The following is a 16,769-nucleotide window of genomic DNA, read 5'->3' as shown; positions in this document are numbered from 1 at the left end:
GCATTCAATAGCAGCAACAGTCTTGGGACCTGTACCTTTAAGAGGCGGTTGCGCCTCCGTGTGGCCGCGCCTCTGTGTAGCAGCGCCTGCGGCTGCGTGCGCACCCCCACGCCCTGATCCGAGGGCAGAAGAGAGAGAAGAACGTGTGCGCGCGCGCGCACAGTGCAGGGGCTCGCGCGCCTCTCTCCGGCGTCCCTGCGAGTCAGGATGATGTCAGGCGAGGCAGCAGGTAAGTGGGAGGCACGCCGTGAACGGCGTGTCTCCATAATCCTTACAGAAAGAGAGCCAGGATTCAAAGCGAGAGAGAAAGGCAGAAGGGGGTGAGTAGAGGAAGGTGGGCGATAGATGACCGCCACATGGACCGGGAGAGGAGAGAAGATCTGGACAGTGTGAGCCTCGAAGGAGGGAAAGGCAAGAGGTGGAGGAATAGGAAGGGTTCGGTAACGACAGAGAGAGGAGAGCAGGAGCCCCACGCCTCCACCCCTGCCATCAGTGCGCGGAGTGTGGGAGAAGGAAAGGCCACCATAGGAGAGGGCAGCTTCCAGAGCAGAGTCAGACTGAGTGAGCCAGGTCTCAGTTATAGCAAAGAGAAGCAGGGAGTGAGAGAGAAAGAAGTCATGCACAGAGAGGAACTTGTTAGAGAGGGAGCGTGCATTCCAAAGGGCACAGGAGAAAGGGAGAGAGGAGGGAGGGTGGCAGGGGGTGGGGAGAGAGGAGGGAGGGTGGCAGGGGACGGGGAGAGAGGAGGGAGGGTGGCAGGGGATGGGGAGATAGGAGGGAGGGTGGCAGGGGATGGGGAAAGAGGAGGGAGGGTGGCAGGGGATGGGGAGAGAGGAGGGAGGGTGGCAGGGGATGGGGAGAGAGGAGGGAGGGTGGCAGGGGATGGGGAGAGAGGAGGGAGGGTGGCAGGGGATGGGGAGAGAGGAGGGAGGGTGGCAGGGGATGGGGAGAGAGGAGGGAGGGTGGCAGGGGATGGGGAGAGAGGAGGGAGGGTGGCAGGGGATGGGGAGAGAGGAGGGAGGGTGGCAGGGGATGGGGAGAGAGGAGGGAGGGTGGCAGGGGATGGGGAGAGAGGAGGGAGGGTGGCAGGGGATGGGTATGAGGTTGGAGGGGTTGACACCAGAAGGAGTAGAGGTTGCAATTGGCAGACGAGGACGAGCGCATGTAGGAATAAGGCAGGGACCAGGATTGTGAGAGATATCCGAACTAGAGGGAGAGGGGGGGGGGGGGAAGGGAACCCTCGCTACTGCTAGCTGGGTGTATGTGAAGTGGAGGTGCTACTATCAGGGGATAAACAGATAGGGTAACAACAAAAGAGCAAGAACCCCAAGGAGAGCACTCACGCACTAGTGTACAGTATATAAACAGGTGTACCAGATACCATGTGGTGATGGGGAGGAGTGAGTGAACTGTAAAATTGTATAATTCTTTATTTGAGTCGTAACTCAGAACAATAAAATATAAGGGAAACGCTGTGGGTCAAGTGAGATACTATTATGAGCCAGTATACAGCGAATTTAAAATTGGACGAATGGACCAGGGTAGCAGTCCATGTGCTATCTAAACTCCTATATTAACCACTGATGATGTAGACAGCTGCCTATATCAGTATAGGCCCCACCATAGTATGTGGAAGGGGGTAACACTGATGTCCTATAGTAAGGATAAGGCCAAATACGTGCTGAGGTAGATAGTCACAGTGACTAGCTATAAGCCTAATAGCGAATGAGCAGTGCGTATTAGTAGTTATCTAAACAGTACACTAGTAGTGTCTGTTAACATGTTAGATTCCCAATAATGGGGTACTGTGTGTAGGTGGTAATATAGGGTCCAGGCTCCTATGTCCTAGTTATTGCCACCACAGTAAATGGTGTGATGGTGATATACAGCAGGGACATGTGCAGATATCCACACAGGTAAGTATCACAACTTCCTTTTAAACTTGAGTTGTCCAGTAGTCCTGCCACTTATAATGGGCCACTTTGAACATGTGCTGCAGGCAGCATAGGGCTGTACTCTCTGGGGTTATATAGTACTAAAAAGTCACCTGACAGTGTGGTTCTGTCTGCTTAATTAGCACATCTGAGGCACATTCAAACAGATGGTTTTCTACACAGGGTGTTCCCTGCCCAGGTGTCAACACTTAGGGGCCTATGCAGAGAGCAGCGCTAATAGCAATCTCGCCATTTTCCGGCGAAAATCGCGCTAAAAACAGCCGAAAATGGCGAGATTTGAAAAAAGCGCCATTTTTTTTTCTTTCCCTTTAAATTCGCCGCGCGGCTGGAGAGTTTCTAATCTCTCCAGTTTTTTTTTCTGCCGTATGCAGAGAGCCGCGATCGCCATCTAGTGGCTGTTCGCGCCAAAAAAATGGCGCGATTTTCAACATTTTTCCTCTCCACCAAGCAGCTGGCGCTCCGCGGCCGGTGGAGGGGAAAAAAAAAAAACGCGATTTTTTCCCTACAAGTTTCAACAGCGCTCACAGCGCTCATAGCGCTGGTTGAAACTCTCCATATGCAGAAAGGCTTGTTAATGCAGTTTTCTGCCCTTTCTGCATATGGAGGAAAAAACTCTCCAAAAAAGCTAAAATTTTCCCCCCTCTCCAATTCTAAAATTCGCTGCTCTCTGCATGAGGCCCTTAATTTGATTAGGGGTAGACAGAAAACAGCATTCAAATATGGTCTTTACCTAGCATTGTGTCACTTGCATATACTATAATACACACAGCAAAGGCATGTTATTATAACACGCAGAGAGATATAATAACAATGCAGAGAGATATAATAACGCGCAGAGAGAGATATAATAACGCGCAGAGAGAGATATAATAACGCGCAGAGAGATATCATAACACGCAGAGAGATATAATAACACGCAGAGATATAATAATGCGCAGAGAGATATAATAACGCGCAGAGGGATATAATAACACGCAGAGATATAATAACACGCAGAGAGATATAATAACACGCAAAGCGATATAATAACACAGAGATATAATAAAACGCAGAGAGATATAATAACACGCAGAGATATAATAACACGCAGAGATATAATAACACACAGAGATATAATAACACGCAGAGAGGTATAATAACGCGCAGAGATATAATAACACGCAGAGAGATATAATAACACGCAGAGATATAATAACGCGCAGAGATATAATAACGCGCAGAGATATAATAACACGCAGAGATATAATAACGCGCAGAGAGATATAATAACGCGCAGAGATATATAATAACATGCAGAGATATAATAACGCACAGAGATATAATAACACACAGAGATATAATAACGCGCAGAGAGATATAATAACGCGCAGAGATATAATAACACGCAGAGATATAATAACACGCAGAGATATAATAACACACAGAGATATAATAACACGCAGAGAGAAATAATAACACGCAGAGAGATATAATAACGCGCAGAGAGAGATAATAACGCGCAGAGAGATATAATAACACGCAGAGAGATATAATAACACGCAGAGAGATAAAATAACACGCAGAGATATAATAACACGCAGAGAGATATAATAACACACAGAGATATATAATAACACGCAGAGAGATATAATAACACGCAGAGAGATATAATAACACGCAGAGATATAATAACACGCAGAGAGAGATAATAACATGCAGAGAGATATAATAACACGCAGAGAGATATAATAACACGCAGAGAGAGATAATAACACGCAGAGAGATATAATAACACGCAGAGAGAGATAATAACATGCAGAGAGATATAATAACACGCAGAGATATATAATAACACGCAGAGAGAGATAATAACATGCAGAGAGATATAATAACACGCAGAGAGATATAATAACACGCAGAGAGAGATAATAACACGCAGAGAGATATAATAACACGCAGAGAGATATAATAACACGCAGAGAGAGATAATAACATGCAGAGAGATATAATAACACGCAGAGAGATATAATAACACGCAGAGATATTATAACACGCAGAGGGATATAATAACACGCAGAGAGAGATAATAACATGCAGAGAGATATAATAACACGCAGAGAGGTATAATAACACGCAGAGATATAATAACACGCAGAGAGGTATAATAACACACAGAGATATAATAACACACAGAGAGATATAATAACACACAGAGATATAATAACACGCAGAGATATAATAACACGCAGAGAGGTATAATAACACGCAGAGATATAATAACGCGCAGAGAGATATAATAACACGCAGAGATATATAATAACACACAGAGATATACTGTAATAACACGCAGAGAGATATAATAACGTGCAGAGAGATATAATAACACGCAGAGCGATATAATAACACGCAGAGATATAATAACGCGCAGAGATATAATAACGCGCAGAGAGATATAATAACACGCAGAGCGATATAATAACACGCAGAGATATAATAACGCGCAGAGATATAATAACACGCAGAGATATAATAACGCGCAGAGAGATATAATAACACGCAGAGAGATATAATAACACACAGAGATATAATAACACACAGAGAGATATAATAACGTGCAGAGAGATATAATAACACGCAGAGCGATATAATAACACGCAGAGATATAATAACGCGCAGAGATATAATAACGCGCAGAGATATAATAACACGCAGAGCGATATAATAACACGCAGAGATATAATAACACGCAGAGCGATATAATAACACGCAGAGATATAATAACGCGCAGAGATATAATAACGCGCAGAGAGGTATAATAACACGCAGAGATATAATAACACGCAGAGAGATATAATAACGCGCAGAGAGGTATAATAACGCGCAGAGATATAATAACACGCAGAGATATAATAACGCGCAGAGAGATATAATAACACGCAGAGAGGTATAATAACACGCAGAGATATAATAACACGCAGAGAGATATAATAACACGCAGAGAGGTATAATAACGCGCAGAGATATAATAACACGCAGAGATATAATAACGCGCAGAGAGGTGATAACGCGCAGAGATATAATAACACGCAGAGAGATATAATAACGCGCAGAGAGGTGATAACGCGCGGTGCAATGCTTTTCTGGCAGTGTAGGGTTAACGGTTGGGGCATGGTGGCGGTTCTGTATATGGGTATCGTGTGACCCTTCTGTGGGATAAACATAGCACAGCCTCTGGCCCAATCCCAAGTATGGAAGTCCATCCAGGCTCGGGCGTGTTACTGGTGGGCTCGGGTCATGTGACTGCAGCCAAGGGCAGGACCATGTGACCTTTCCAAATACAAGAGTGTCCCCCCCTTCCCCCCACATACAGACGGCAGAGCGTCCTGTGTCCCCCCCACATACAGACGGCAGAGCGTCCTGTGTCCCCCCACATACACACGGCAGAGCGTCCTGTGTCCCCCCCACATACACACGGCAGAACAATTTACCTCAGGGGCCACAATGCGCATACCAGGGGCCCCCCTGGCGGGGCTGCTATTTAGGAGACAGATGGGAACGGAGACCCCCGCGGAGGTGTCCAGTGCTGGTGAGTATATATAGGAAATGGGGCCCACTGTGTTATTCTCCACAGTGATACAGAGTATCACTACCTTCCCTATTATCTAACTCCCTCTCACACCTCCTTTCTCACATCCCCCTCTCCCTCTCACACCCCCTCTCCCTCTTTTCTCTCACACCTCCGTCTCCCTCCTCTCTCTCTCCCTCTCACACACACACACTCTCTCCCTCCTTTCTCTCAAACATCCGCCTCTCCCTCTCACACCCCCTCTCCCTCCTTTCTCTCACACATCCCCCTCTCCCTCTCACACCCCCTCTCCCTCCTTTCTCTCCCACATCCCCCTCTCCCTCTCACACCCCCTCTCCCTCCTTTCTCTCACACCCCCTCTCACACCCCCTCTCCCTCCGGACCCCTTGTGCTCTGTCCGCAGGGCGCACCTGGAAGATCTTGTCCTTTGTGGTGGCGCTGCCCGCGGTCGGGATCTGTATGCTGAATGCTTGGCTCAAGCAGCAAAATCACCCGCATCACCGCCCGGAATTTATCCCCTACACTCACCTACGCGTCCGTAAGAAGGTGAGGCCGCAGTACCCACAGTGACCACAGGGTGTCACTGATACCCATAGGGAATATACCCCGCTATATATACACACAGTGACCGCAGGGTGTCACTGATACCCATAGGGAATATACCCCGCTATATATACACACAGTGACCGCAGGGTGTCACTGATACCCATAGGGAATATACCCTGCTATATACACACAGTGACCACAGGGTGTCACTGATACCCATAGGGAATATACCCTGCTATATACACACAGTGACCGCAGGGTGTCACTGATACCCATAGGGAATATACCCTGCTATATACACACAGTGACCGCAGGGTGTCACTGAAACCCATAGGGAATATACCCCGCTATATACACACACAGTGACCGCAGGGTGTCACTGATTCCCATAGGGAATATACCCCGCTATATACACACAGTGACCGCAGGGTGTCACTGATACCCATAGGGAATATACCCCGCTATATATACACACAGTGACCGCAGGGTGTCACTGATACCCATAGGGAATATACCCCGCTATATATACACACAGTGACCGCAGGGTGTCACTGATACCCATAGGGAATATACCCTGCTATATACACACAGTGACCACAGGGTGTCACTGATACCCATAGGGAATATACCCTGCTATATACACACAGTGACCGCAGGGTGTCACTGATACCCATAGGGAATATACCCTGCTATATACACACAGTGACCGCAGGGTGTCACTGATACCCATAGGGAATATACCCCGCTATATACACACACAGTGACCGCAGGGTGTCACTGATTCCCATAGGGAATATACCCCGCTATATACACACAGTGACCGCAGGGTGTCACTGATACCCATAGGGAATATACCCCGCTATATACACACAGTGACCGCAGGGCGTCACTGATACCCATAGGGAATATACCCCGCTATATACACACAGTGACCGCAGGGCGTGACTGATACCCATAGGGAATATACCCTGCTATATACACACAGTGACCGCAGGGTGTCACTGATACCCATAGGGAATATACCCTGCTATATACACACAGTGACCACAGGGCGTCACTGATACCCATAGGGAATATACCCTGCTATATACACACAGTGACCACAGGGTGTCACTGATACCCATAGGGAATATACCCTGCTATATACACACAGTTACCGCGGGGCGTCACTGATACCCAGAGGGAATATACCCCGCTATATACACACAGTGACCGCGGGGTGTCACTGATACCCATAGGGAATATACCCTGCTATATACACACAGTGACCGCGGGGTGTCACTGATACCCATAGGGAATATACCCCGCTATATACACACAGTGACCGCAGGGTGTCACTGATACCCATAGGGAATATACCCTGCTATATACACACAGTGACCGCGGGGTGTCACTGATACCCATAGGGAATATACCCTGCTATATACACACAGTGACCGCAGGGCGTCACTGATACCCATAGGGAATATACCCTGCTATATATACACACAGTGACCGCAGGGCGTCACTGATACCCATAGGGAATATACCCCGCTATATACACACAGTGACCGCAGGGTGTCACTGATACCCATAGGGAATATTCCCCGCTATATACACACAGTGACCGCAGGGTGTCACTGATACCCATAGGGAATATACCCTGCTATATACACACAGTGACCGCAGGGCGTCACTGATACCCATAGGGAATATACCCCGCTATATACACACAGTGACCGCTGGGCGTCACTGATACCCATAGGGAATATACCCCGCTATATACACACAGTGACCGCTGGGCGTCACTGATACCCATAGGGAATATACCCCGCTATATACACACAGTGACCGCTGGGTGTCACTGATACCCATAGGGAATACACCCCGCTATATACACACAGTGAATAGGGAATATACCCCGCTATATACACACAGTGACCGCAGGGTGTCACTGATACCCATTGGGAATATACCCCGCTATATACACACAGTGACCGCAGGGTGTCACTGATACCCACAGGGAATATACCCCGCTATATACACACAGTGACCGCAGGGCGTCACTGATACCCATAGGGAATATACCCCGCTATATACACACAGTGACTGCAGGGTGTCACTGATACCCATAGGGAATATACCCCGCTATATACACACAGTGACCGCAGGGCGTCACTGATACCCATAGGGAATATACCCTGCTATATACACACAGTGACCGCAGGGCGTCACTGATACCCATAGGGAATATATCCTGCTATATACACACAGTGACCGCAGGGCGTCACTGATACCCATAGGGAATATACCCTGCTATATACACACAGTGACCGCAGGGCGTCACTGATACCCATAGGGAATATACCCCGCTATATACACACAGTGACCGCAGGGCGTCACTGATACCCATAGGGAATATACCCTGCTATATATACACAGTGACTGCAGGGTGTCACTGATACCCATAGGGAATATACCCTCCTATATACACACAGTGACCGCAAGGTGTCACTGATACCCATAGGGAATATACCCTGCTATATACACACAGTGACCGCGGGGTGTCACTGATACCCATAGGGAATATACCCTGCTATATACACACAGTGACCGCGGGGTGTCACTGATACCCATAGGGAATATACCCTGCTATATACACACAGTGACCGCAGGGCGTCACTGATACCCATAGGGAATTTACCCCGCTATATACACACAGTGACCGCAGGGCGTCACTGATACCCATAGGGAATATACCCTGCTATATACACACAGTGACCGCAGGGTGTCACTGATACCTATAGGGAATATACCCCGCTATATACACACAGTGACCGCAGGGTGTCACTGATACCCATAGGGAATATACCCTGCTATATACACACAGTGACCGCAGGGCGTCACTGATACTCATAGGGAATATACCCCGCTATATACACACAGTGACCGCAGGGCGTCACTGATACCCATAGGGAATATACCCCGCTATATACACACAGTGACCGCGGGGTGTCACTGATACCCATAGGGAATGTACACCGCTATATACACACAGTGACCGCGGGGTGTCACTGATACCCATAGGGAATATACCCTGCTATATACACACAGTGACCGCAGGGCGTCACTGATACCCATAGGGAATATATCCTGCTATATACACACAGTGACCGCAGGGTGTCACTGATACCCATAGGGAATATACCCCGCTATATACACACAGTGACCGCAGGGTGTCACTGATACCCATAGGGAATATACCCCGCTATATACACACAGTGACCGCGGGGTGTCACTGATACCCATAGGGAATATACCCTGCTATATACACAAAGTGACCGCAGGGCGTCACTGATACCCATAGGGAATATACCCCGCTATATAAACACAGTGACCGCAGGGCGTCACTGATACCCATAGGGAATATACCCCGCTATATACACACAGTGACCGCGGGGCGTCACTGATACCCATAGGGAATATACCCTGCTATATACACACAGTGACCGCGGGGTGTCACTGATACCCATATGGAATATACCCTGCTATATACACACAGTGACCACGGGGTGTCACTGATACCCATAGGGAATATACCCTGCTATATACACACAGTGACCGCAGGGCGTCACTGATACCCATAGGGAATATACCCCGCTATATACACACAGTGACCGCAGGGCGTCACTGATACCCATAGGGAATATACCCCGCTATATACACACAGTGACCGCAGGGCGTCACTGATACCCATAGGGAATTTAAACCGCTATATACACACAGTGACCGCAGGGCGTCACTGATACCCATAGGGAATATACCCTGCTATATACACAAAGTGACCGCAGGGTGTCACTGATACCCATAGGGAATATACCCCGCTATATACACACAGTGACCGCAGGGTGTCACTGATACCCATAGGGAATATACCTGCTATATACACACAGTGACCGCAGGGTGTCACTGATACCCATAGGGAATATACCTGCTATATACACACAGTGACCGCAGGGTGTCACTGATACCCATAGGGAATATACCCCGCTATATACACACAGTGACCGCGGGGTGTCACTGATACCCATAGGGAATATACCCCGCTATATACACACAGTGACCGCGGGGTGTCACTGATACCCATAGGGAATATACCCTGCTATATACACACAGTGAATAGGGAATATACCCCGCTATATACACAAAGTGACCGCAGGGTGTCACTGATACCCATAGGGAATATACCCCGCTATATACACACAGTGACCGCAGGGTGTCATTGATACCAATAGGGAATATACCCCGCTATATACACACAGTGACCGCAGGGTGTCACTGATACCCATAGGGAATATACCTGCTATATACACACAGTGACCGCAGGGTGTCACTGATACCCATAGGGAATATACCCCGCTATATACACACAGTGACCGCGGGGTGTCACTGATACCCATAGGGAATATACCCTGCTATATACACACAGTGAATAGGGAATATACCCCGCTATATACACAAAGTGACCGCAGGGTGTCACTGATACCCATAGGGAATATACCCCGCTATATACACACAGTGACCGCAGGGTGTCACTGATACCCATAGGGAATATACCCCGCTATATACACACACAGTGACCGCAGGGTGTCACTGATTCCCATAGGGAATATACCCCGCTATATACACACAGTGACCGCAGGGTGTCACTGATACCCATAGGGAATATACCCCGCTATATACACACAGTGACCGCAGGGCGTCACTGATACCCATAGGGAATATACCCTGCTATATACACACAGTGACCGCAGGGCGTGACTGATACCCATAGGGAATATACCCTGCTATATACACACAGTGACCGCAGGGTGTCACTGATACCCATAGGGAATATACCCTGCTATATACACACAGTGACCACACGGCGTCACTGATTCCCATAGGGAATATACCCTGCTATATACACACAGTGACCACAGGGTGTCACTGATACCCATAGGGAATATACCCTGCTATATACACACAGTTACCGCGGGGCGTCACTGATACCCAGAGGGAATATACCCCGCTATATACACACAGTGACCGCGGGGTGTCACTGATACCCATAGGGAATATACCCTGCTATATACACACAGTGACGGCGGGGTGTCACTGATACCCATAGGGAATATACCCCGCTATATACACACAGTGACCGCAGGGTGTCACTGATACCCATAGGGAATATACCCTGCTATATACACACAGTGACCGCGGGGTGTCACTGATACCCATAGGGAATATACCCTGCTATATACACACAGTGACCGCAGGGCGTCACTGATACCCATAGGGAATATACCCTGCTATATATACACACAGTGACCGCAGGGCGTCACTGATACCCATAGGGAATATACCCCGCTATATACACACAGTGACCGCAGGGTGTCACTGATACCCATAGGGAATATTCCCCGCTATATACACACAGTGACCGCAGGGTGTCACTGATACCCATAGGGAATATACCCTGCTATATACACACAGTGACCGCAGGGCGTCACTGATACCCATAGGGAATATACCCCGCTATATACACACAGTGACCGCTGGGCGTCACTGATACCCATAGGGAATATACCCCGCTATATACACACAGTGACCGCTGGGTGTCACTGATACCCATAGGGAATATACCCCGCTATATACACACAGTGACCACGGGGTGTCACTGATACCCATAGGGAATACACCCCGCTATATACACACAGTGAATAGGGAATATACCCCGCTATATACACACAGTGACCGCAGGGTGTCACTGATACCCATAGGGAATATACCCCGCTATATACACACAGTGACTGCAGGGTGTCACTGATACCCATAGGGAATATACCCCGCTATATACACACAGTGACCGCAGGGCGTCACTGATACCCATAGGGAATATACCCTGCTATATACACACAGTGACCGCAGGGCGTCACTGATACCCATAGGGAATATATCCTGCTATATACACACAGTGACCGCAGGGCGTCACTGATACCCATAGGGAATATACCCTGCTATATACACACAGTGACCGCAGGGCGTCACTGATACCCATAGGGAATATACCCCGCTATATACACACAGTGACCGCAGGGCGTCACTGATACCCATAGGGAATATACCCTGCTATATATACACAGTGACTGCAGGGTGTCACTGATACCCATAGGGAATATACCCTCCTATATACACACAGTGACCGCAAGGTGTCACTGATACCCATAGGGAATATACCCTGCTATATACACACAGTGACCGCGGGGTGTCACTGATACCCATAGGGAATATACCCTGCTATATACACACAGTGACCGCGGGGTGTCACTGATACCCATAGGGAATATACCCTGCTATATACACACAGTGACCGCAGGGCGTCACTGATACCCATAGGGAATTTACCCCGCTATATACACACAGTGACCGCAGGGCGTCACTGATACCCATAGGGAATATACCCTGCTATATACACACAGTGACCGCAGGGTGTCACTGATACCCATAGGGAATATACCCCGCTATATACACACAGTGACCGCGGGGTGTCACTGATACCCATAGGGAATATACCCCGCTATATACACACAGTGACCGCAGGGCGTCACTGATACCCATAGGGAATATATCCTGCTATATACACACAGTGACCGCAGGGCGTCACTGATACCCATAGGGAATATACCCTGCTATATACACAAAGTGACCGCAGGGCGTCACTGATACCCATAGGGAATATACCCCGCTATATACACACAGTGACCGCAGGGCGTCACTGATACCCATAGGGAATATACCCCGCTATATACACACAGTGACCGCGGGGCGTCACTGATACCCATAGGGAATATACCCTGCTATATACACACAGTGACCGCGGGGTGTCACTGATACCCATATGGAATATACCCTGCTATATACACACAGTGACCTCGGGGTGTCACTGATACCCATAGGGAATATACCCTGCTATATACACACAGTGACCGCAGGGCGTCACTGATACCCATAGGGAATATACCCCGCTATATACACACAGTGACCGCAGGGCGTCACTGATACCCATAGGGAATATACCCCGCTATATACACACAGTGACCGCAGGGCGTCACTGATACCCATAGGGAATTTAAACCGCTATATACACACAGTGACCGCAGGGCGTCACTGATACCCATAGGGAATATACCCTGCTATATACACAAAGTGACCGCAGGGTGTCACTGATACCCATAGGGAATATACCCCGCTATATACACACAGTGACCGCAGGGTGTCACTGATACCCATAGGGAATATACCTGCTATATACACACAGTGACCGCAGGGTGTCACTGATACCCATAGGGAATATACCTGCTATATACACACAGTGACCGCGGGGTGTCACTGATACCCATAGGGAATATACCCCGCTATAGACACACAGTGACCGCGGGGTGTCACTGATACCCATAGGGAATATACCCCGCTATATACACACAGTGACCGCGGGGTGTCACTGATACCCATAGGGAATATACCCTGCTATATACACACAGTGAATAGGGAATATACCCCGCTATATACACAAAGTGACCGCAGGGTGTCACTGATACCCATAGGGAATATACCCCGCTATATACACACAGTGACCGCAGGGTGTCATTGATACCAATAGGGAATATACCCCGCTATATACACACAGTGACCGCAGGGTGTCACTGATACCCATAGGGAATATACCTGCTATATACACACAGTGACCGCAGGGTGTCACTGATACCCATAGGGAATATACCCCGCTATATACACACAGTGACCGCGGGGTGTCACTGATACCCATAGGGAATATACCCTGCTATATACACACAGTGAATAGGGAATATACCCCGCTATATACACAAAGTGACCGCAGGGTGTCACTGATACCCATAGGGAATATACCCCGCTATATACACACAGTGACCGCAGGGTGTCATTGATACCAATAGGGAATATACCCCGCTATATACACACAGTGACCGCAGGGCGTCACTGATACCCATAGGGAATATACCCCGCTATATACACACAGTGACCGCAGGGCGTCACTGATACCCATAGGGAATATACCCTGCTATATACACACAGTGACCGCGGGATGTCACTGATACCCATAGGGAATATACCCCGCTATATACACACAGTGACCGCGGGATGTCACTGATACCCATAGGGAATATACCCCGCTATATACACACAGTGACCGCAGGGCGTCACTGATACCCATAGGGAATATATCCTGCTATATACACACAGTGACCGCATGGTGTCACTGATACCCATAGGGAATATACCCCGCTATATACACACAGTGACCACGGGATGTCACTGATACCCATAGGGAATATACCCCGCTATATACACACAGTGACCGCAGGGCGTCACTGATACCCATAGGGAATATATCCTGCTATATACACACAGTGACCGCATGGTGTCACTGATACCCATAGGGAATATACCCCGCTATATACACACAGTGACCGCGGGATGTCACTGATACCCATAGGGAATATACCCCGCTATATACACACAGTGACCGCAGGGCGTCACTGATACCCATAGGGAATATATCCTGCTATATACACACAGTGACTGCATGGTGTCACTGATACCCATAGGGAATATACCCCGCTATATACACACAGTGACCGCAGGGTGTCACTGATACCCATAGGGAATATACCCTGCTATATACACACAGTGACCGCAGGGTGTCACTGATACCCATAGGGAATATACCCCGCTATATACACACAGTGACCGCAGGGTGTCACTGATACCCATAGGGAATATACCCCGCTATATACACACAGTGACCGCAGGGTGTCACTGATACCCATAGGGAATATACCCCGCTATATACACACAGTGACCGCAGGGTGTCACTGATACCCATAGGGAATATACCCCGCTATATACACACAGTGACCGCAGGGCGTCACTGATACCCATAGGGAATATACCCCGCTATATACACTCAGTGACCGCAGGGTGTCACTGATACCCATAGGGAATATACCCCGCTATATACACACAGTGACCGCAAGGTGTCACTGATACCCATAGGGAATATACCCTGCTATATACACACAGTGACCGCAGGGTGTCACTGATACCCATAGGGAATATACCCTGCTATATACACTCAGTGACCGCAGGGTGTCACTGATACCCATAGGGAATATACCCCGCTATATACACACAGTGACCGCAGGGTGTCACTGATACGCATAGGGAATATACCCCGCTATATACACACAGTGACCGCAGGGCGTCACTGATACTCATAGGGAATATACCCCGCTATATACACACAGTGACCGCAGGGCGTCACTGATACCCATAGGGAATATACCCCGCTATATACACACAGTGACCGCAGGGCGTCACTGATACCCATAGGGAATATACCCCGCTATATACACACAGTGACCGCGGGGTGTCACTAATACCCATAGGGAATATACCCCGCTATATACACATAGTGACCGCGGGGTGTCACTGATACCCATAGGGAATATACCCCGCTATATACACACAGTGACCGCAGGGCGTCACTGATACCCATAGGGAATATACCCCGCTATATACACACAGTGACCGCAGGGCGTCACTGATACCCATAGGGAATATACCCTGCTATATACACACAGTGACCGCGGGGTGTCACTGATACCCATAGGGAATATACCCCGCTATATACACACAGTGACCGCGGGGCGTATAGTTTGGGGACACAGGAGGCTCCGGTAACGTATTTGTCTCTTCCAGGCGTTTCCGTGGGGTGACGGAAATCATTCTCTGTTCCATAATCCGCACACTAACCCCCTCCCCACGGGGTACGAGGAGAAGTGACCCCCCAACCGGGAGCCCCTACAGGAAGGAGGTCCCCTGTCTTATATTGAGATAGGAGTGGACCTCTGTGTGTTATATACAGATAGATGTGTGTGGTGTTGCAGAAACCCATCAATAAAATGTCTTATTAAACCTGTTTTGTTCATTTCCTCTAATGCACGATGTACACCTCCCTGTCCTGTATACACCTCCCTGTATACACACCTCCCTGTATACACACCTCCCTGTCCTGTATACACCTCCCTGTATACACACCTCCCTGTCCTGTATACACACCTCCCTGTCCTGTATACACACCTCCCTGTCCTGTGTACACCTCCCTGTCCTGTATACACCTCCCTGCCCTGTATACACCTCCCTGTATACACCTCCCTGTATACACCTCCCTGTCCTGTATACACCTCCCTGTCCTGTATACACCTCCCTATATACACCTCCCTGTATACACCTCCCTGTCCTGTATACACCTCCCTGTATACACCTCCCTGTCCTGTATACACCTCCCTATATACACACCTCCCTGTATACACACCTCCCTGTCCTGTATACACCTCCCTGTCCTGTATACACCTCCCTGTATACACCTCCCTATATACACAGGGACTCACTGGTGTTATATACAGGTGTAGCCCCTCTTTGGGGATTACTAGTTCTGTAAAGGGGTTAATGTCTTAAAGGGTTAACTGGGTGGGGTCACTCAGGGTTCGCCCCTCCCCTTTCTACCATGTGACCAGTGATGTCACCATAGGAAGCACAGAGGGTATTATATATATATAGCAGCCCCTTATGTTCTAGAAGCA

The 16,769-nt window shown here is 48.6% G+C and overlaps 1 protein-coding gene across 1 annotated transcript; it reads left to right on the top strand.

Annotated features, from left to right (window-relative positions):
• Positions 1-5,293: 5,293 nt before the first annotated feature.
• LOC142463639 (cytochrome c oxidase subunit 6A, mitochondrial-like) lies at positions 5,294-16,101 on the top strand. Its single transcript, XM_075566608.1, has 3 exons — positions 5,294-5,520; positions 5,924-6,066; positions 15,886-16,101. Exons 1-3 carry the CDS (start codon positions 5,436-5,438, stop codon positions 15,967-15,969), a joined length of 312 nt encoding a protein of 103 aa, XP_075422723.1. The 5' UTR covers positions 5,294-5,435; the 3' UTR covers positions 15,970-16,101.
• The last annotated feature ends 668 nt before the right edge of the window (positions 16,102-16,769 follow it).

The sequence above is a fragment of the Ascaphus truei genome, chromosome 11, assembly GCF_040206685.1.
Source record: "Ascaphus truei isolate aAscTru1 chromosome 11, aAscTru1.hap1, whole genome shotgun sequence".
In the NCBI taxonomy this organism is placed as follows: Eukaryota; Metazoa; Chordata; class Amphibia; order Anura; family Ascaphidae; genus Ascaphus; species Ascaphus truei.
Note: the sequence above shows the minus strand (reverse complement) of the source record. Positions and strands in the feature narration are given on the sequence as shown.